A 24,121-nucleotide genomic window follows, 5' to 3' on the forward strand; every position below is an offset into this window, starting at 1 on the left:
CCTCCTCCTCCCTCCCCTTCCAAGATGTCCTCCCCACCCACCCCGGGACTGGTGGAGGCCGTGAGCAGAGTGCCACCTCCTCCAGTCCTGGAGAGGCCTAGCCAGCTGCCCTGGGGTGGGTGGGGAGGACATCTTGGAGGGGAAGGGAGGAGGAGGAGCTGGGTCCGGAGGAGGCTTTCTGGCTTGTTCCAGGCCCATTTTCTCCAGAAGACTGGAGATTTACAAACTGTGGCCTGGAGCAAGGCAGAAATCCGGGACCAGAGGGTCAAAAATGCCCAATCAGGATGGGACATTTTTGAACCCTCCAATCTGCGATTGCCCTGCCCAAAACCGGGATATGGCAACCCTATCCACAGAAGCAGATACCAAATTCAAATAATTGCTACTTGAAATCAGGAGCCCTCTTTATGCACATGATCACACAGTCATAGTCTGTGAACTTTGGAAGGTCATCCAATAATAGCAGCAATGTGAGGGGGACTTGACTAAGTCATTTTGCCCGGAGTTGCTGGGAGGAGAACTTTGCTTTCCCATAAAAGATTCAAATCCCATTGGTTCCAGATATAGCTTGCAACAATTACTTTTTGGATGACATTTTCCAGAATCCCCAGCAACTATTGGCAGCATTGGAAAATGATTCTGGGAAGCATCATTCAAAAAGTAACCCTTCAGAACTCTTGTTATAGGTAGGAAGAAGATGGGATCATAGCCTCATCAACAACAAGTCCATCACTTTCCTCAAATGGGCCACACCACAAAACCAGTTGCTGCCCAACATCAAACCTACTCCCAACTTGTCCACAGCTGCTGGAGGTTGGGCATGAAACCAGAGCATCTCAACAGCTCCTAGTCAACTTAGATGAGATTTATCCTCTGCCAAAATTGCTAAATGAATAAACATCCTGAGAATAATGAACCCACTCCAAATAAGAAAACAGCTGTTTTCCCTGGGAATAAATTCTGAAAGGAATGCAGTGGCAAGAGGGCCTCACCCACATTTTACTCATAAACTAAGAGTGCTGCATGATGTGACCCAAAGCCTGGTGGATAGTGCTGTTTCTCTGCTTCCTGCGGAGGCTCCCTGAGACAGCTGGGCGAACAGCAGCTATGAAGAACTGTTGAAACTGAGAAAGCGAGAACAAGGATGCTGGCAAGAGAAGCTAAAAGAGCTTGAAATGCTGCTCCCATAGACTGTATAGAAGTTGCCACCCACCCTACTATTATAGTGCATACACACAATACTGACATTTAAGGTAATGATGGGCCTCCTTTAACAAATATCCAATAGCCAAATATCCCTTACAGTGTCCTATTGTTAAGACAACAATGCAACTACCAGGACTTCCATTTAATTTAAATAAGGGATATGCAATATGAATCATAAAGAGCATCCACAGCATTTCTGTCTAGCCTAAGGATTTCTAATTCAACTGCACTGAATTTGTTAATTTATCTTGTTAACAGACAAAGCTAGTGCTCAACATTTGGGGTTTATAGTTCCCCTCTGCATAAACTATAATGTACTGCATGTGCTATAAATCTCAACTTTAAAAACTCAGTAGAAAACAACAATGTACTACAATAACATTGAAAGGCATGCTTCAGGGTGTTCAAAGTGACAAATATTTACCTCTTGCATCCAGATGCTAAAAGGTCTCTGCCAAGAGTCCTTTTTCTCCAAATGAAGATATGCATTGAAGAGGATGAGATAGATATAGCGTTCCAAATACTGCAGGCTCCTCAGGTTCAATGTCCGCATCTCCTTTTCATCCTTAGCTGCTTTCCCCTGAAATCAGTAATTATAAATGCTTGAGTGCTGGCATCAGACCAAAGAATTACCCTTGCAAATCAAGCAAGCTGGGTTCCTTGCATTTTATCAACACAATATCACAGAAGCCTAAATACAAGTGCCCCCTTTAGTATGGGATCTCCAGTACCATTGCTTCTTCTGACTAAATACAAACCTGATGGGTAAGTTACCTATAAACTGCAAAGCAGTTGTGAAAAGTCTATAAGGTGGCTTCTTCCAGTGTCACAGTAGGAAATGCTATAAGTGGGGCAGAGTCATGGATCAATGAATGCAATGGTCACAAGTTCAATACTTGGTGTCTTCATGCTGGGTTGGAAAAGATTCCAGTTTGAAATTCTGAAGAGCCCCTGCCAATCAGCATAGACAATGCTGATCTAAGGACCTTATCACACTAGAGGAAGCCCACTAAGAAATGGGATTTAAAGTAGATTTAAATAGAAAAAACGCAAATGCGGGAAGTTTATCACACAATGTTTCTGCAAAGCTGAAATAACGCGAAAATAAAGTGAACATAAAGGGGACAAAAATGACACCTTTTAACTTTTGGAACTTCCTGAAAGTAAAAAGGTGTCGTTTTTGTCCTTTTTACATTGGCTTTATTTTTGTGTTTTTCAACTTTGCAGAAACATCGTGTGATAAATCTCCCACGTTTGTGTTTTCTTCTACTTTAAATCCTGTTTCTGAGCTACTGTGATAAGGTCCTAAGACTTCTCAGCAGAGAGCTCTAGTGCAGCAGTTCCCAAATTTTGGTTCTCCAGTTGTTTTGGATTTCAACTCCCAGATGCTCCACCAAGCTGAGCCAATGGTCAGGAATTCTGGGAGCTGAAGTCTGTAACATCTGGAGGACCAAAGTTTGGGAACCATTGCTCTAGTGCAGACCTGCATAACTTGGCAGTAGTTAGGGGCCAAAAAAAAAAAAATAAAATAAAAATGAAAATAAGCCAAACATCTTTGGGCTACAGATAGGTTTTTAAGCAGCTAATTTTCCAACTTTCCACTTTAGGAGCAAATGTTTGCCCTTCCTCTGACTCTCTGAAGGCACTGCCGCCCCCATCCCCTTAGCCTTCAGAGTGAGTGAGAGGAAATTGAATAGAGGGGGGTTGTCACACTCCACCTTTACGTTACTTTCTTGTGTGGTATGCCAGCATGGCATAGTGGTTTGAACATTGGACTGTGACTCTGTGCTGTGTTCTTTTCATAAGTGTCTGCACAAAGGTTATTTTGTAGTTTGTGCAGGATCATAGGAAGATGCCTCGTATGTAGGGTTGCCATAAGTGAGGACCTCCAAACCGGGACAAATGTAGGACAAATGCAGGACAACATTTTCAAATGTAGGACACATTTTATAAAAATGGAGGACATGCAAAAAAATTGAGGCTTTTTAAGAAATGTTAATATAAATGCATGTTTCTTAGGCATGATCAAAATGGAGGACATTTTGACATTATTTGTAGACAGATCACGGAAATGTACTTCCCTTTCTGGCCACCCCCCTCTCCCCATTCCAAACAGCACATTGGAGCATTGAACATGGCTTTATTTCAACATTGCCTCTTGCATATTTCAGAGGCTTATTCCACAACCAAACCCTTTGGTCAAGGGACTTTGGTTTTCCTTCATTTTGACTTGTTTTCTCTGTATTCCTCCCCACTAAATAAAGGAGACATGAAATGGAGTTAGTGGGTACAAGTTGTTAAACAAAAAAGTCTTGTGAGACTCTGTAGGCAAGAGGTGCACCATCTTAAGAACTGCATTAAGCACACTTAGGCTGCTGCCACACTGCTTTCACTCTCATCACTCCATCCTATGGAATCCTGGGATTTGTAGTTTGTTGTGGTGCCAAGGCTGGGCTTTGAAATCTCAGGCATAAGAGAGGCAAAAGGCTTGGACTGCATCTACACTGGAGAAATAATCTGGTTTGAGACCACTTTAACTGTCTTGGCTTAATGCTATGGAATTCTGGGAATGGTGGTTTGTTCCAGCACCACAGCAGAATGGCAGTTAAACCCCTGGAAAGCTCTCTGACCAAGGTGACCAATGCCCTCACCCCAAATGTAGGGCACCCAAGCAAAAAAATGTAGGACATGGCCAAAAATAAAAGCTAAAAACACCCATGTAATTATAAATCCATGCTTCTTAGCCATGATCCAAATGGAGGACATTTTGAAATGTGACAGAATTGGACATGTCCTGGAAAAGGAAGAGGATGCCTGGTCACCTTGTCTCTAATCCAAAATGCACTGCAGAAATAAAACAATGCTGGACTGAAATGCCCAGAGTTCCTCACCAAAGTTGCATCCACACTGAGGAAAGAATCCAGTTTGAGAGTGACTTAACTGTCCTGGGTTAGTGCTGGGGAATGCTGGGAATTGTGGTCTATTGTGGCCTCAGAGCCATCACTGACAGAGAAGTCTCAATGTCTCCCAAACACTAGCATTCCCAGGATTCCCTAGCACTGTGTTAAAGTGGGTTACTATTCCTGCAGTGTGTGTGAGAGATATAAAAGCTAGGGACTGGATTCATTTGGAGGATCTCTGTGTCCAAAACACACTGCTTGGACTGCCAGGGCTCAGTGCTATGGAATCCTGGGAATTGTGCAGGGGGGGGAGAGAGAAAAGCCAGGGAGTGTGAATGAGAAGCTCATCTTGGCTGTGGCTACTCTGAGAGGAGGAGGAGGAGGAGGAGGAGGGAGGGAGCCAAGGGAAGTGGGCCAGGACCACCAGAGGAGCCCCTGCTTTTCCTCATCATCGCAGCCTTCTCACTGCTGGCAAGAGGCTCTGCCCCCAGCCAGGCAACGCCTCCATTCAGTCTCCTTTTGTCAAAAGAGCTCTGGTGCCACAAGAAACTACAATTCCCAGAATCCCATAGCACTGACCATGGATGTTTAAGGGGGGGGGGTCAAACTATTTCTGCAGCCTTTTGCTACCCCAAAGCTTTCTATTATTTACCAGCAACTTGCAAGGCAAAATCTCTTCCTTCCAAGCCATTGAAAACCAACCCAAGTGGAGGAGGGCTGATTGGTTCTTTCCCATTGGTCAGCTTCGGGAGAAATTTGCATATTACAAGGAAAGGTGTTTAGGGCCTCAAAAACGACCCTGTGATAAAGAATTACAAGAATACTGAGTGGTAGACATTTAAAAGATCAGGCATTTAGACTCCCAGGGAAACAGGAACGATTGATGGCCTTTTTTTCTTTGCTCACTGTAACCTGAAAGTAAGGCCTCTTGCAGGGTATATATACCAAGTGGGCTGGCAATAGCTCTGAGTGGCAGATGTTTTGAAGACCTGCTCTCTAGGCTAAGCCAGGCAGGGAGGTGGGGAGGGTGGCATACAGCCATGGGGAGGGGTGCAGCTGCCTCCAGGGCCTTGCTGGGGGGGGGGGTCCCGGGGGAGGGGCCAAACTGGGGCAGGACTGTGTGGCCCCGCCCCAAACCGGGAAAGTCCTGCCCCCAGGCGGGATATGGCAAGCCTACTCGTACCAAGTTCCATTGATCCAGTAAGTAAACCTTCTTAAACTGCCAATCCCAGGATTCCATAGTGTGGAACCATGCTGGTCAAAGTGGAGTAATAGCACTAGAATGGGGTAGTGTGAAATGGCTAGTGGTGCCTTCCAGATATGTGGGACTGTTTTATTTATATATATCTTGCCTTTCTTCTATGAATCTCAAGACCAGGGTTCAATTCCTTGCTCCTCCATGAAACCCACTGGGTCACCTTGGGCAAGTCACATGCTCTGGGGAAGGCAAAACTAAATCTTCTCTGAACAAGTCTTGTCAAGAAAAATTTGTGATAGGGTCATCATAAGTCGCAAATAACATATAAAAACCACCACCAGATACACTGTGGCCTCATCATGGAAAAGTAAGCCTTTTTTTGGACTGCAGCACCAAGAATCTCCTAGCCAGCATAGACAGGGGCAGTGTTGGCTGTGAGACTCTGGTTGCTGTAGTCCAAATAAGTAGTTTTCCAAGCTCTGCTGATGGCTACTGATGGGAAGATTATCCTCAGAGCTATATTAGTCTAGTGGGGGAATTGCAAACATCACCTCTATATGATTTTGGCAGCTTCCATATAGGAACTGCATTGTGTAAAACTTTCTTCGGAAACCTCCTTACAGCAACCAGCTTTTAGATTGAATGAAGTATTAGTTATGCCTGGAGTGCTAACAACATCTTTTCGAAAGGTGGTTAAAACAAAAGCACGTTAAAACTTGGCAATCCAAGCTCTCATTAAATTGTGGTTATATGCTTACACTTTCCTCATTTAACAATATAGGCTGACAAAATAGGGGGAAACTACTGTTGTGTTCATTTAGTTTTATATACGCATTACATATGTCTGTCTGTCTGTGTGTGTGTGTGTGAGAGAGAGAGAGAGAGAGAGACAGAGACAGAACCAGAGACCAAGAACAGGTAATATGCGAAGATGCACCATTGTTTTATATAGCATAGTACTTCTATTCCTGAAAGGGTGTAGTAACCAAGGATTAGCCTCTTTCTCACCCCTGCAATCATCTGTCCCAACCATGACCTCAGCTGAGTTATGACACACAACAGCGGTCAAAGGTACACAGGTACACGTTTGAGGTGTATTTTGCGTTCTATTCATAGCTTCCCCCTGGACACAAACCCAACCATCTTCTAGTTCAAAACAATCTTTAAGTAACCACTTTGCTACAAGTAGAAATTAGCAATTTAGCTTTATAGCTTAGAAACATCACCAAAATAGAAGGCGAAGAATGAAGGGCTAGAGAAAAGAGTGCAATTAACTTGCATACTAGGCCTCCCATTCTATATATACTTACCTGGGAGTAAGTGAGCTTGTTGGGTTTACTTCGGTATAATCATGAATGTTGTACTGTTAAACACTTTAGAAAAGGCAGCTGAACTCTGCTTTTGCCAGAACACAAGGCTGTTTTAGCTTCTTTTGCAATGAAGTAAAGCTCTTAAGAAATAGCATACAACTATTCCAATGTGACTCAAAAAATAATAAAAAACAGATAGCAGATGCACACTTCCCCCTTCTCTCTCAGAATTAATACCCTGTCCATTTAAAGCACTGTTTCATGCCTAACTGAAATGCACCCTCCCACTTTCAGACTAGAAATTTACAGTACTTGTTATGCACATAAGACAAAAGAGTGCCCACATCGTGAGAACCTGATTCCTTATGGTTTCTTCAAGACTGACTGTTCTGAGTATATTTAGGCATAGCTGTATTGGCCATTTAACAAATACAAACAAAAACCCATCAGTGATACCTTTATCGGCCCACCAAAGTGCATAATATACTTGTTGCAAGATTTTGAAGCTCCTTGGGCTTCTTCATTAGGCAAGCTGTTACAAACCAAACAGGAGGGGGGGGGGGGAAACAACTGGAGATGTTAGTCAGATGCCTGCATGTTGTTTTTCTCCTGTTTGGTTTGTAATATCTTGCCTGATGAAGAAGCCCATGGAACTTTGAAAGCTTGAAACAAGTATACAGTATTGTGCATTTTGGTTGGCCAACAAAAAGTACTGCTGATTGATTTTTGTTTATATTTGTTAAATGACCAACACAGCTACCTCTGAATGTTTTCTGTATTGTGAGATACCGCATTGTAGCTGCAACAGGGCAACCATGAACAGTAGCCTGTGGACTGGGACTTCAACCAAGATAAAATAAAATAAAAATCTTCTTAAATTTTGACTGAATTTGCATGTTTTACCTCTACATATCCAAAATATTACTGATGCAAAAACATGGAAACTTCTTGCGGAATCCAGTGTTCTCTGCCTACAAAGAGGCCTGTGGCCTCAGGGGAATGGAGACATATTGGATTGCAAAAGAGGAGTCCCTGTTGAGATGCAAATGGACTTTAAATTTCCTGGACTTTGAAAATCTCCCTATTGCTGCATGGTCAGAAGGAGGAGGAGCCTGCCTGCAAAAGATATCCTCCCCATTGTAACATCTTTACTAAGGACTGTTCTATGTTATTTCAAACCAAAGGAAGGTAATTCTGCTGAGTTTCTGCATTTGATGTAGTCCAATCATGACCAAAGTAAAGATACCACAGAAGTACATGGCCTCACTGGAAGATTATTAGAATGTGGCAAAGCCAGAACAGTAAGAATAAAACCATATATCCATTTAACTAAGCATAAACCCCATTTGAACTCAGTGGGCCTTTACTTTGAGGAAGATACTTCTCGGAGTGTACTGTGTCATGCAGGAGGTACTTTGAACTAATGGGAGCTTTTCATTACTTCATTTCTTTTAACTTACTATTATAATGACACAGTATGTCTTGGTACACTGTTGAGCAATGTTTAACCTCGACCATGTCCAAAAGAGACCACTGATCTGTTCTTAAGAATGGAATTGAAGATCATGGTTCTGCTCATTCATTAATGAGCCAGCTTTTTTCCAATAGCGTCAGCCAGCCTCAACTGTGCCTGGCCGAAGGATAAACGCCATTTGCTGATACAAGTACAGTGCTCTCCATCATGAACAATGAACAGTGTTATGCTCTGTATCATCCTTTAGATGAACACATTCTTAGGAGAACACAGAAAGATGTATTCATAACAGAACTAACATGTTACTGTACACCAGGTTTAAAAAACCTGCACATCTTGCCCCTTGAAGGCAAAATACTACTATGATGATGAAGCTTGGTGCAAACACATAGGGCCTTGCAAATACATACTCAAAATGAAATAGGCCAATGGAAATAGATAAACCCATGTCCCCACTAAGAGGAAAGTCATAGGAGAATTGTAAAAGAGAGTGGGAGAGAGAGTTGTCTTGTTTTGTGTGTTTTAATGAATAAATAAAATTAAACAAGCCAATGATGGCTCCTTGACAAGAGTACCTGTCTGACAAAGAGCCAATGCAGTGTAGTGCTTATGGGGTTGGATTACACCTAAGGAAACCAAGGCTCTAAATCACACAGGGCTCTAAATCAGCCATGAACCTCACTAGGCCAGCTTCACAACCAAACCTATCACCAAACCTATCACACAGGGTTGTTATGAGAGTAAAATGGAGAAGTGGAATATTTATTCTGACTATTGTTCATTGAGATGAAAGGCAAGATATTATACATGTAATAAATTTATTACGAGAAAAGTGTTTGCTGAATTTACAGTTTACACTAAAGACATTGGTTAATACTTGCCCAAGTAAGGGCTGTTAGACAGTGGAACACACTCCCCAGAGTGGTGGAGTCTCCTTTCTTGGAGGTGTTTATGTTAAGGAAAAAGCAACATGGGATATACAGTGATGGAAATAAAACATGTATGTGAGAGTCACTATGACTAAGAAAAAGCAATTAAGAAGCCACACAGGTTGTTTCATTCTGAAATTGAAGACATTCCCTACAGGGTGTTGTATGGGAGAGTGCCAAATTACAAATATTTAAGAGTTTTTGGGCAGTATGCTTATGTACATATACCTGTTTGTTTTAGGAGAAAAGGAGAACCCAAGAGCAAAAGGCTTATGTTTTTGGGATATTCAGGAAACAGCTATAAATTTCATTTGGGTGGTAGAGAAGTGCAGTACTCCAGGTCTGCAAATTTTGAGAGACATGCTGGCTGGGACAAGCTGCATGCCAATAAAGAAGTGTTCTTGAGATTAGGAAGTTCAAGTGAGCAGGAAGCACAAACTGAACCAACTTCAGGAAACGGAGGGGTTTCAGTTAAGCCAGAAGCTTCAACAAGTAGTAGTGGTAGTACCTCTGATGGGGAGACACAATCTAGACCAGTAACCACTAGGATGACAGAAGACAAAAGATTTAGTCGCAAAACAACAACTTCCAGTATAGATAGTGATGAAGAAAGAGGCAGATCAACAGAATTCATACCCAGGCGTAGTCACAGAGTTAGGAAGTCACCAGATAGATTTGTTGTAACACAGGCAAGGGCTTGTTCAGTAGTAGAAGAGCCTGAGAGTTTTGAAGAGTTGGAAACTTTTTCTAGGGATGAACAGGAAAGATGGTGTGATGCAATGGATAATGAATTTAGTTGCCTGGTGAACAAAGACGTTTTTGAAGTTGTAGATAGACCCAAAGATAAGAAAGTAATTGGCTGTAAATGGGTATACAAAAGAAAGGAAATGCCTGATGGAAGCATTAAGTACAAAGCTAGGTTGGTAGCTAAGGGTTTTGCACAACAGCAATATGAGAATTTTGACAAGACTTATTCTCCAACTGCAAAGCCAGAAAGTTTGAGAATGGTGTTAGCTGTAGCAGCAAGGAGAAATCTAGTTGTAGAACATTTTGATTTTGAAACAGCTTATTTAAATGCTACTTTGGATGAAGAAATTTTTATGGAACAGCCACAAGGTTTTGAAGAAAATGGAAGTCAGAAAGTTTATAGATTGAAGAAAGCATTGTATGGTTTAAAACAGAGTGCCAGAGCTTGGAATTTGTGCATAAATGATGAGTTGGTTAAGCTAGGATACAGAAGGAGCGTTGCAGATGCTTGTGTATATACAAAAGGTGATATAGTGTTGGTGATTTATGTAGATGATTTGTGTGTAGCAGCAAAATCAAAACAGGAAATTGAGTCAGTGAAAAGAGACTTGTCTGAGAAATTTGTTTTAAAAGATTTAGGTTTATTGAGGTCTTATTTAGGCATTGGTGTTGAATGGACACAAGAAGGTCATTGTTTATTAAGTCAGAGAAAGAAAATTGAAAATTTAATAGAAAAGTGTGGACTACAGAATGCTAAGATAGTTAGAGCTCCAATGACAACTGGTTTCGTATCTGAACAAACATCTAGAGATTTTGAGGACAAGACTTTTTTCAGGAGCGTTATAGGATCTTTACAGTTCATTTCTTGCTACACCAGACCAGACATTTCATATGCCGTGAACGTTTTATCTAGAAGACTTAATGACCCTAAGATTGAGGACTGGACAGCTGTAAAACATTTGTTAAGATACCTGAAAGGAACTTTAGATAAGAAATTAATCATCAGAAGCAGTAATGCAGATTTAGATTGTTATGTAGACAGTTCATTTGTGTCAGAATTAGGAGACAAGAAATCAGTTACAGGAATGATCATCAAATATAGTGAAAGTCCAATAGTGTGGAGAAGTAGGAAACAAACAAACATAGCGTTGAGCACCACTGAGGCAGAATTTGCAGCACTGAATGAAATAGTGAATGAGGTACAATGGGTTGAGCAATTGTTAAATGACCTAAATGAAAATTTCAAAGTACCTGTGGAAATTCAAGAAGATTCACAGTCATGCATAGCGATGGCTGAAACTGAAAGTTTGAAGAACAGAATGAAATATGTGGGTGTAAGATACCAAAATGTGAGAGACATGGTTCAAAAGGGTGAAATAGAGTTGAGATACAGTGGTGCCTCGGGTTACGAAAGTAATTCGTTCCGCGGCCGCTTTCGTAACCCAAAAAGCCTTCGTAAGCCGAATTGCCATAGGCGCTAATGGGGAAAAGCCGCGATTCCGTGCGAAAAAGCCGAAAAAAGCACCAAAAGTTTTTTCGTAACCTGAAAAAACATTCGTAACCCGGAACAATAATTCCCTATGGGATTTTTTCGTATCCCGAAAATTTCGTAACCTGGGTATTTCGTATCCCGAGGTACCACTATATATAGAAACACAAAATAACATAGCAGATTTGTTCACTAAAGCATTAACAGTGGAAAAACATGAAAGGTTGACACAAATGGTTGGAATGACATTGTAAGCCACATACAATATTTTATTTCGGAGGGGATTGTTAAGGAAAAAGCAACATGGGATATACAGTGATGGAAATAAAACATGTATGTGAGAGTCACTATGACTAAGCAAAAGCAATTAAGAAGCCACACAGGTGTAAAAGGTAATGTAATTAGCAAGTCCTAAATGCCAAGGACAGAAATGCAGAGTGGATAATTGAAAGCACCTGAGAATTGTTAAGTGGACAAGGTGAAATGATGGAATCATTAATTATGGGCTGAACTATGAAAACCAATCAAAATGGATGTACACGCCCACTGGGTGGAAACTGACAAGAATGGGTGGTGTTTTACAATGACTATAATAATTGCTTTGATTCCCAATGTATTTTGTGGGTAGTTGTGGAGTATTGTATATAGTAGAATAAAGTAGATCTTTTATATAAGACTACTGAGTTGTCTGGTGTCTTGACTGAAGATACAAGAGCCAGCTGGATCCTGGAGAAGTGTGAAGACTTCTGTGGAGCAAGAGTGAGAAGGCTTGGAGAGTTTGTCAGGGTCTTCAGCCTATTCTCTGAAACTCTGCTGCTTTAGAGCAAAGCTTTAACCACTGGCCAAAACTGGTCAGCACCGGTGCATAACAAGGTGGTGAGTTAGAGCCAGAGGTGAAGAGCTACAACTCCCATCATCCCTGACAGTTTAAGTAGAGGCTGGATGGCCATCTGTCGGGGATGCTTTGAGACTGGATGGCCCTTGTGGTCTCTTCCAACTTTAGGATTCTATGATTCTATGAAATATGACATTAGCATTTCACTCATTCAGTTTGGAAAAACATAAGACACACCCTGCTTTGCTTTGGAGTCCACTCAAAGAATTATAGCAAATAAATTACAGTAAAATATGGCAAACTTTGCTATTATTAACTCATCTTGAAAGGGGAAAAATCCGTAACATGCCACTATTTGCATTTTAAATCACTGCTTTCTTTAGCTCATAAATGTGAAGCAGACCGGAGGAAAAATGCATCCAAGTATTATCCAGAAAGCTGCAAGTTTTCAAATAGCAACGAACTGTCCAATTTTAGACACAGACTCTGCACAGCTGGAAAACAGGCCAGCTGACAGCTAACTAAACTGGTCATAAGCCAGGCGTTCAAGAGACATTTAGTTCTAATTAAACACACGTGCAGCGTATGTACTTTTTACAAGTATCAATGCCTAACTGTAGCATTGTAAATGCAATGAATTTAAGCATCCCTCAATAGAAATATTCTCTGATCGCTCTTCCTGAAAAATTAATGGATCTGCAGGATAGCTGCCAGAATATGATAATAAAAAACCAGAGGAAGTGAATACAAAAATTCACTATTTGTAGCAACCAGATCTTTCTGTGTCTTCTTATTTCAAGCATCTGCTCTCTTTCCTCCACTGTCAGTCCATGTGCCTGAGTTCTGTCTCGCTTTTAAATCTTTCAACAGACTTATAAATAACCACTTGTCTATGCTAAGAACTACTTTCAGGTTATTAAAATAAAGCTTTTTCAAAATATAGGGAATCAATACAGTGAACAATATCTTGCTACTTGTGTGTAAATTCTCCAGATGTGGAAACCAAGTCCCTTCTTCATCTCACAAAACATTTTCATTAAGATTGTAGCCTCAAAAGCTAGTTAGCAGTCATTCTGTCCCTGATTTTTATGTTTGCTTTTACTATTTAAGTGTTATTAATGGCTCAACACATTCTCATTTTTAACAGTTTGACAAATTTTCAGCAGATTGTAAAATTGTAAAACCTGTCATTCTATTGATTTTTGTTAGTTTTTATATTTGCAAACTACCCTGAGGGTATTTGTAAATTGGGTAATAAATCACATCTTGTATAATAATATACACTGAAAAATAAATACATTATGCTTTCCAGGTATGCATGGAAGAAGTTGGAGTGCAAAATTCAGTATCAGTTAATGAGCAATTCTGCATAGTGTCTGTGATTCCAATCTCCTGTTATGGGATTTTCTTAGGCAATGAATATTCAGAGACAATTTTCCAGTTTCTTCCTCTGAAATACGACCTACAACATCTGTTACTGATTGGTGATCTCCCTTCTAAGTACTAACCAAGCCAGACCCTGCTTAGCATCCAGGATCAGACGGGACCTGGTACCTTCAGGGTATTTAGGTCTATCCTGTAATAGTGTCACCATAAGTTGGAAATGACTTGAAGACATACAACAAAATGTAGTTTAGATTCTGGATTTTGTATCTTTATTAGGCATTATGCTATGTGAAGTACTTTGGATAATGTTTGTTGTTTTCTTTATTATGTATTTCTGCTTTTTTATAATTATTTTATTGTTATTATGTATGTTATGCTACAGTTGGTGGGGAGGCTATAATTTTTGCATTCGATGCCTTTCTTTTGTAATCAGCTTTGATTCCATGAGGAAAAAGCGGAATATAAATAAATAAATAAATATATTATTATTATTATTATTATTATTATTATTATTTAGATATATATTTAAACCAACCACCAAGAATTGAGAATCGTCATATTTATCATTCCCTATAAAGTTTCAGTTTTTTCACTGATCTACTCTGTATGCTGTTACAAGATAGATGTAACCATTATGCAACAGTTCCAGTTCCACTGCAGAGTTATCAAAGAAACTGTAGGGAAGAGTCCATGCCAAAGTTTTCAAAGCAAAGTGTTGTTCTTCTGTCCTGTGCACATTTATTAGGAAATGGCTTCTGCTGAAACCCAGTGGGACTTGGAAGCTGTTTATGGAGGAATGCACATCTCTTGAATACTCAACAGTATGAGTATTTGAACAAATACCTAGTACAAAATTGTACTAATTCCTTGTACAAGCATGGTTATTTGAAAGACCACCTTCTGCCTTATAGACCCATTTGGTCTTTAGGATGATCTAGAGCAGTGGTTCCCAACCTGTGCTCTGTGGAGCTCTTAGAGCTCCGTGAGACAAAAAGGTTGGGAACCCCTGATCTAGAGGGTGTTGCGTGACAGTGTCACATGCTCCTGAGACCCTTCTGTAACTGCTCAGATCAAAACATTTAGTGTAATGCCACCTACTGTGTAAAATGTTCTTTCCTTATAAATTCAGAATGCTTCAACTGTTCTTAATTTTAGATGCATGTTAAATCAATACTTATGCAAGTGTCCACTCTTTAGAATAACTGAATATTCATTTAATGGACTATGTTTTGTCCCAAGAGCGATGCTATGGACTTTGGGTATAGTAAGGTCTCTGGCTCCCGGGAACACAGCCTGAACAAAAGACTTGTCCACAAATTTCTTAAGTTTTCAAAAGTTTTACTGGTTATAAACACAAAAACACGAAACTGATCTCCTTTTTCTCAACAGTCCTTTTCAAATACCTTGCTCTCTCTTCTTGGTGGGTTTATCTTTCTTCTTCTGTGGACTTTTCTTTACTCTTCTGTGGACTTATCTTTGTCAAAGGAAAATACTCTCTCCAGGTCTGACTTGGCTGAAATCTTACTACACAACTGAAACTAGCTAGAGGGAGACAGTAAGAGACCCAGGGATTTCCCACAATCCTGGTCTTTCTTAAAGCTGTAGAGGCATGACAGACTATGTAAAGACTGTAAATTAATTTATGCATTATATATTTAGACTTTGTGCCTATTTCATGTTTTATTGGGCTACACCACCTTGAAATGCTTAAATTTAAGCAGTATACAAATATCTCCAACTATTGTTAATTTAAGATGCTTGTTAAATAAATTGTCTTGAATCCCAGTTTTTGGGGAAAGGCATGGGATAAATAAAAACGAAGATATAATGTTGATGATAAATCTCATCATGATGAATTTAGTGAGCTGTGACCCTAGAAGATGCTACTACCAAAAACCAAACCTTTTTAAAAAAAATAATCCAAGTTTGGATTGGTACACAACAAAATGAAGAAAACTTGATATCAGACAGAAAGAATAGCCTTTCAGATCTATTTGAATGCAGTGTTTAAGGTCTCTGAAAGGCAATTCACTCTTGATTCACATTTATAAAATATTTCACACCATTCCAAAATTGCTGTAGTTTCATATGGCCAGCTTTTCTGCAACCTGCCAGAAAAATATATCTGGGGAATACATCAGTCAGGTTGGTGGTCTTGAGTGGCACTATATTTCTGGTGCAGGATAGGGTTGACTTGATCTGAGGTTAAAAAGCAGAGATGATCTCTCACTGTCTCTTGAGAAGAAGATGGGGAAAGCACAAGCATTGTTCCTAGGAAAACCCATCTCAAAAAGATACTGCCATTTCTCGTCCAGTTTCACACTGCCTTCGTCCACTAGGGTAGAAAAAGACATGAACAAGAGAAGAGGTACCTACCCATCCAGGCACAGCATTTGTGAACTGCTAATCACAGTAGTATGTATTTTTATTTGTTTATTTATTTATTTAAGATTGTAAGCCTGAGGGCAGGGAACCGTCTAATTAAAAAGATTATATGTACAGCGCTGTATAAATTTACAGCACTTTATAAATAAAGGTTAATAATAATAATAATAATAATAAGAAGAAGAAGAAGAAGAAGAAGAAGAAGAAGAAGAAGAACCAGGGACGTAGCCAGGATGTTAGGAAGGGGGGGGGGGGGTCCAGACTAAGTGCCACCATTATAATGGAGCTTGGGTGCGGCGGCGCCACAGCACACACCATTCATTTTTCTAATGGAAGGGGGGGTCTGGACCCCAAGATCCCCCCCCCCCGGCTACATCCCTGCAAGAACATTTCTAAAAATAATACACGTGATTTTTTTAAAAAAAGTAAACCCTTCTCATGAATGGGGAATTCTAAACTGAAGGTTAAAAATGGTTCTAGAAAGGCAGTCTTTGTCATGCCCTCTTAACACCAGTTTCCAACTTAGCGCTGCAAAAACACAAGCCTTTCTGAAGTGTGACACAGTGAGAAATCCAATGGGGATGGGACTTAGAGCAAGTGTGTGGGGCCTGCCAAAAGAGTTGGTGGGTCAGATCTGGAATTTCTGCAGGTCACATTTGGCCCAACGACGAGATGCTCCCCAAGTTTGGACTATGAGCAGAAACATCTAAAAATGCAGTATGTTAGAAGGCTGCTATATTTTTTATACAATAATCCCCTTCTTAGTGGTGAAAAGCCTGGAAGTATCAACTCAGTTTTAAAAAATTGCACTTGCCTCCATAAGTGACTTCTCTACACTGAGGGGAAATGTCAATCTCATACTAAAGTCGCAGGCAGGAGCTGGGAACAGAAACAAGTATGAAACTGAGGACAGAAACATTTGATCAACAAAGAATCAACCATTTCTGTCCTCATCAGAAGTGGTGGCAAGCTGAGCAGGCTTTACATGGAGCTCTTGCCCATGAAGAAGCAGTAAATGGGGCTCTGAAAACAGGTTGCTGCTCTTGCAGCCTCACCAAGCAAACAGCTCCTTGTGAGAGCCTGGCCAGTGCTATCGCTTCTGTTGAGGTCAGAATTGGGCACCCATGAGATCAATAAGAAGGGGGTAGAGTGACCTTAGCAGAAGCACTGGCACTGGCCAAGCACTCACATGCAGCCACTTGGCTTGCAAGGCTGCAGCAGTGGTGGCTGTGGCACTGCGGACAAGGGGACGATACAGTGGAGCTGTAGTGTTGTGGATTGGCTGGCCCATGAGCACAACAATGCAGCATCACACTAGATATGGCCCAGTGATGTGGTCATCATCATGATCAGTCCAAGGCCAATCCAGGGCATAATGCTCTAGACTGGCTCCGAATTAAGCGGATGTTGTAGATATACACAATGCTGTGATGGTGAAAGAATGTAGTTCACACACAGAAAAACTGCATCTCAAGGACAAACTAAACTAGTATACACTAAGGGCTACTTAATTTTTTTACTCAAATGTGAAATGCACAGTACTGATCTGGATCAAGGCCTGAGCTTTCTCCATCTGCATTTTGTCTAAAAATTCAGACGCTTAAACTGAGCGGCTTCAAAAATGGGCATTAAATGATGGAAAAACCTTCCACTGACTTAAAAAAACAATCAGCACTGTTGGGAGGGTCAGATGGGGGAAGGCTGTTATTATTTTTAACATGCCTGTATTGTTCCTAATCTACTCTTGCCTACATTTACTTTTTCAAGTGAAAAAGCAGGTATGTTTAGCAGCACACATTGTGTTTGATATAACCTGTTGTTTGACCCTAAGGGTTAACTTACTCTAATTAATAGGCCTGGCTACAAATTTGACTTAATGTTGCTTAGCAATTATATGGGGCCTAGAAAGTCCCCTATAATCTCTGCTTCCTGTATAATGGAAGAATTAGGAGTTCTCTTGTTTTGGTTTTGTTTAGCTGCATCTCTCTCTGTATCCTTTGTATTTTCATACCTAAATATAAAGTTCTGTTTTGCCAAGCTTCAGTTTGGACAGATTTATCCAAGAGCTCTTGCTAACACATGCATTTGCTTATTCTGTTTCTAACAAGGGTCACAAAAAAGCCCCTTTACTACACTGAGACTGGCTAGTAATCCCAGATAAATCATTTACAGTTCCCCCACTGTTCCTTTTCTGAGACAGCTTGGGAAAATTGGGAAAAGTTACTTTTTTGGACACCCAGAACCCTCTGGCCAGGGGATTTGGGAAGTTGTAGTCCAAAAGAAGAACCTTCCCAGTACAGTATTTGGATTAGATAATGTAGATTCTTCCCTGGTTGACATAAAATAAAATGTTCTGGTTTTCATGGGAGAGCAGCTGAGGACTGGTTGGTCCCTAAGTTCTGTCTAAGGTCCAAACGGCCATTTGGTTTACTGGCTGAGATCAGAAGCAGGTAGAGTGTCCAAATTTTGGCACAAAGATCAAAATAACACTTTCCCACTCCATTTCTAGTGCAAATAAGGGTTGATAATGCCATCTTCTTTACAGGTATTCCATTTGAAAGTGACCTAAAAACTTCACAGCTGTTGTGAGAATTACCAGCTCCAACCTGAATATACCCTCCACCTTCCCCTATCAAGTACCTCCCTGCTCAGGTCCTGCAGGTTCAGGTCTGTGTCAAGTCATTTGGTTTGCAGTCTTCCTCTCTTGCTGTGTTCCGCTTTCCCCGCTTTAGCGTCAAAATGATGACTGAGTAGTGATGATAAATACAAAATAATAACCTTTATATCCTGATCAAATATTTGATTTTCTGGAGGGATGTTTGAGAAGCAAGCAAGGCTTGTGGGCCAGCATCTAAAGTCATCAAGTTTCAATCCTACACCTGAAGACTGGGTTCACAAGACAAATCTCTTAATGTGATCCCTATATTTATGGATAGTGCATTTATGATTAGAATTAACATTTTGAGGACCAACTGAAGGAGCAGATATGAAGCTTCTCCATGGAAAAGAGGGAGGAAGAGACAGATGCCTCATCTATGTGGGTATGCAAAGATGGCTATAGCTTCCTACCACTTCACCATGCAGATTTTTACTGCATCCTGCTCAATAATAGGATTCTCTTATTGTAAATTTTGGGACTACTTCTTATGAGTCAATGCAGCTTATAGGGTTGCCAGTGTGAAAACTGGAGAGGGCTCCTCTACCTTTAATGGATGTGTAGAAGAGGAATTTTCAGTGGGTATTGCTTGTTGCCTAGTTGCATGGCAAGCAATGACTGGTGAAAATCCTTTTTCTACATAGGTACAGAAGCCATCATTAGTTTATGGGCTGGCAATACTAGCTTTCTATATCTTCCCTGACATCACAGCCCAAAGTCCAATCTGAGGAGCCCATTCTGTTTGGGAATGTTGAGACAGTAAACCTAGCAACTTTCAAGGATTCTCTTTGCTTGAGGAGAGGAGGAAGGAAAGGCAGCCCCTGAAGTCTGAGAAGTGCCTACAGAGGAGAGTTCCTAAAAGTTGTTAAAGGAAGGACTCTCTTTCATCTTGAATTTCCAGGATTCCTTTTCACACTAGTGAAGGGCCTGAATAGGCACTATGTTTCCCTACACAAAGACAAACCATTCTTCCATGTGAAATAATGAGAAGGAGGGGGTTAAACCTCTTTCTAATAAGTGAAACAAAATAATACCTAGTTTCAACATGACAGATTTAATGTGTTTTGTTGTTAATTGCCCTCAGGTCGATTTCAACCCATGGTGAACAAAAACAAAACCTCACAAAGGTATTTTATTATAACTTCAACATACAAATTTTGGGAGGCTAAAGGATGTTGTTGGCAGTGTGCAAGAAGGAATGAGTCTGCAAGTTAGGGAGAATAATGTGGCATTACAAGTTAGGGATCATATTTTTGAATGCTCCATAAAAAACAAAAAGAAGCTTTCTTGCTTATGCAGCAAAACCTAAACACAAGAGTGAGACAGGTTTTGTACAGCCATATCCATAGGATACAAATATTACTACATGCATGGAGATTTGGGGAAGTTTTACATGAGGGAACCATTCAAAAATACAAGAGGATTTGTTTAATGAACGATTTAAAAAGGCAAGTTAGGCAGAGAATATTTAGGGGATACACTTAAAAGTCTTACTATTATTTCAGTCTGCTAAAGCCATTTGTCCCTCTTAGCAGACAACCTGTCTACTATGTATTAAAGATCTAGCAAATGGGGTGAAATCATTACAGTCCAGTGAGGAACTTCTTTCTTCCCCTACCAATGGGGGCCTCTTATCTATCATTCTAAAAGTACTTTAGAGAAAGTGTAGCTTTTTATGATCTGCTCACTAGCAAAGTAAAGATGCTGGCGCACACCTCTCCAGGGCACAATATATTTTCTAAGTAAGCTTCGCAGCTGATAATGTTGAAAGCTTTGGCATGAGTTATTCAGTACTTAAAACTGTTCTTTCAAGACCTCTTTTCAATCACTCAAAATATTAGGATAAAAAGAGCTAAAGAGCAAAGGAATATGATTTGACAATCTCAGCTAAGATACAGTGTGTGTCGGAAACTCAGGTGTAACTAGAGAGGGTCCAGATGCTGAGTTAAGATTCCTGCTCAGGTTCTATTTGGGTTTCAGTGTCATCTAGGCAACAAAGTTCACCAACAAGGTTTCTGAAGTATTCTATAAAGTTCAGAGCTGGGTTATATTTGGCCTACTGCTTTTGTTCCACAATACTCTCCATTCCTTGTGAATACTAAGCTTGGTATAATAGGGCATACTCTCTTCATTCATAAGGTGGGAGATGACCACTTCACACACACACATCAGTGTAGACTTGGCAGATCCCAACAGACCTTTGAGAAGCAATTGTGTACCAAAACATGGCATCAAAGCTGCTATCAGCTCTTTGTTTTGATTAAGTTGTCCAGACAATTTACACAGGGTCCTTACACCCACCTCTGCACATCATCTCCAAATGCTTACTGACTTCTCATTTTGAAGGGGAAATATGAACTTTCCAGGAGAAAGAGCAATAAAAATATCAAAGAAATTAATAGAAAGCAACAATGAATTAAGATTTGTTGGAATTACAAAGACCTGGTTAATTCTTTTGTGTAGGAATAATTCACAAATTGAGGATTCTATAGCCAAGTTACAATTTCTGTATTCCTGGAAATTTGGAAGAATAGAGTCGAGCACGAAGTTCCAATAATTCTAATTTGTGGAAGTGGTTCAAAAATTATTTAATATGATGGTAACAATTTGCAATTTCACTGAACTGAGCAAGATTAAATTTTGGTCACAATGAAGTGAGAGGGTTTTTTGTTTTTTGTTTTTAAAGAAAGCAAATGAATTCATGATTATCTTTTGGCAACTACAATGGAACACCATCTCTGAATCAAAGTTGGACTGAATTTTCCTGTCCAATTTCCTCCCATTCCAACATAGTCCTCGTCCATCTCACACAATTCCAGAAGTTATCTCCATGATTAAAGTCTTCAAGGAACACAAGTAAGGGGCAGGAGGGGCAAGACAGTAATTTTGTTCCCAAGCCAAAACATTTAACATAATTTATATTATCAAATATAAAAGGAAGGCAAGATATGAAAATTGCTACCATTTTTTGGAGTTTTCTTGCTTGTCATCCTCAAAAATGATCCAAAGGGAGTCAAGGGACAGTTAGCTTTACTGTGCTTTTAGCTGGCGCAATTTCTGCATCCATTTGCAAGAGGTCTGCTTATCTGGCCAGCATATAGTATACAGCCAGATTTAAACTAGTAATGTAATCCAGTAGCAAACATTTTAACACAGAAAGAAAATAAAAGGCAGATTAAGCCCCTACAGCTGTGGAAAGAACAGTGTTTTTCCCCTGATTGAAAGCCTGGTCCAGTGAGCTCTCTGCAAGCTGAATTCCAGATGTTCATGCCACACAATGTTGTATAAAAGCAGATATTATGCACAGAACACTGAATAATTAAGAGGAAGGATGGCACTGCTAAAGAGGCTTTTGCAAGAGCTTCCAACACTGTGAAATACAACCTCAGCCTTCACCTGACCACTTCACATGCAACAACTGAAAATTATAAACAGGGAGTTGAAATGCAAATCCTGGAAGAACTGGATGTAGAAGTGGATGATACACTGGGCTAGAGCTAACAAAGTGTCCAACAGAGTACAGATGGGGTACCAAGAGGTTCACCTATCTGAAACTAGAATAAGCAGGAGCAAGATTATAAAACAATATTGTGGATCAAAAATACCTCTCACTTACATTGTCTCTCAGTACATCTCAGTGCTTTATTTTACAAAATATGAGTAAATTTTAAGAAGTCACAGAAGGATCATATAACATGTATTCAAAGTGTAAAGTCCAACACTTTGGTTTCAGAATGGAAAGTTGACAGGATTCAAGCTGACAGGAAGCAGATGACATTATTGTACAGATGACAGCCAGCATCCTGTTAGTGATTTACATGTGCAGAGGACAGGTTTCAGAGGGGATGCAAAGGACACTATTTATTTGTGCTTTGCATTCCATCTGGCAGCTGTCAAGACCTCGGACTGATATCACTTAATGGTGGTGAAAGGAGGGTAGGGGGAGGAGATTTGGACTATGAAGATCTGACTCCTCTGAGATGCCAGGGGAAGGAAAAGGTAAGCACACTGCATTTGAGAGTGTACTCTCATTTCTTCCTCCCATGATGAAGCTGAGGCTAGGGGCTTCTCCATAGTCTGAATCACCTTCTATCCTCTCTCCTCCACTGATAAGCGATTGCAGCAAGAATTGCTCCCAATTCTTGACCCGGTGGTGTGAAGGCAAGGAACTGAATACAGAGGTACTGTATACACTGAAATAGGATCGTGACCTATGCTTTATCTTTACAGTGAGTTGGTCACCGATGTTCAAGAGGAAACTAATATAATTAGTTTTGTGCTTGTGTGTGGCTGAGAGAGGGTAAAGTCCCTGATATGTAAGCTCAGTTCAGTAGGGATGGCAGGGAGAATGGGACAGATACAATGACTTTGCAATGACTCCTCAAATAGTCATTCACACCAGGAGGTCTTCCAAATGCAATGTTGATCCAGTGTTCCATCAAACACAGTGGGAGGTTTTGCCATTAATTTCAATAAATTGATTGGGTTGCAAACTACAGTCAGTGTCAGACATGGGTTATTCAGATATGTCATACAAAGCAGAGTAGGCAGAAAGCCATTAATTCTATTTTTAGGACAGTATGTATTTTTAAAAAACTATATCCTTTAAAAGAAATTCCTAGAAGCCACTACAAATTATTGTCTCCTTCTAAGCCATTGCACATTGTTATCCAAATGCACATTATGAGCATTCGGCCAATGTAGTTGCCTTGTGCACTGTTCAGTACAATTCTCAGTTCACACAGGAATGAGCCAACAAGCCTTCAAGTTGGCCACCACAATCTGTTGATTCCCCCATCACGCACACACCACTTAGTGTCAATTATTTGCTTGGCCATCATCCCATTCTCTTGACAATAACAAAGACAACCCAGACATGGACCTAACTAATGGCCTATTCAATAGCAAACTCCCAAACACATGCATAACTACACAGGTTCCTGCAATTCTGTGCTGCACATACTGCTCTTGGCTTTACTACACACATGCAAAATGAAAATTACTATTATCATTAGTAGTAGTAATAGCAGCAGCAGCAGCAAATATTGCTTTAAAGTTAGTACACAAAATAATGTTGTAGCACCTTTGAGACTAGCTGAAAGTTCTTTATGCACCTGAGGAAGTAGGTTCAAGTCTACAAAAACCTATGCTTACAGCTTCTTTCTTTCAGTCTGCACCCATGCTGCAGGAAAAAATCCAGTTTGACACCACTTTAACTACCACGGCTCAATGTTTGTCCCCAAGGCTCCTTAACTACTCAAGCTTTCGCCCAGGAAAGAGCCAGACAATGGAGGAGGAGGAAAAACAAACACATGCCCCTCAAGTGGAAAGTGAGCTGCTAAAAATCTATCTGTGGCCCAAAGAGGTTGAACCTATTTTAAGTTTGGCCACTATCTACTGCTAAATTGTGCAGATCTGGACTAGGGATTCTGGGACAGCAGGGTTGAAATGCTTTTTAGCCATGGAAACTGGGTGACCTTGGGCAAGTCACTCTCTCTAAGCCTCAGAGGAAAGCCAATGGCAAACCATGTCTGAAGAAATCTTGCCAAGAAATCACTATAATAGGGTCAGCATAACTTGGGAGTTGACTTGAAGATGCCTAACAA

At 40.4% G+C, this 24,121-nt stretch overlaps 1 protein-coding gene across 10 annotated transcripts in view; it reads right to left on the bottom strand.

The window, feature by feature from the left end:
* The window catches only part of PALD1 (phosphatase domain containing paladin 1), a 155,125-nt gene that overhangs the window by 14,845 nt on the left and 116,159 nt on the right, over positions 1 to 24,121 (bottom strand). For all 10 annotated transcript variants that reach the window (XM_042459462.1, XM_042459461.1, XM_042459466.1 and 7 more), the window contains one exon: positions 1,631 to 1,786. In XM_042459462.1, coding sequence (XP_042315396.1) covers positions 1,631 to 1,786 — 156 coding nt within the window. The remainder of the gene's footprint in view (positions 1 to 1,630; positions 1,787 to 24,121) is intronic.

The sequence above is a fragment of the Sceloporus undulatus genome, chromosome 3, assembly GCF_019175285.1.
Source record: "Sceloporus undulatus isolate JIND9_A2432 ecotype Alabama chromosome 3, SceUnd_v1.1, whole genome shotgun sequence".
In the NCBI taxonomy this organism is placed as follows: domain Eukaryota; kingdom Metazoa; phylum Chordata; class Lepidosauria; order Squamata; family Phrynosomatidae; genus Sceloporus; species Sceloporus undulatus.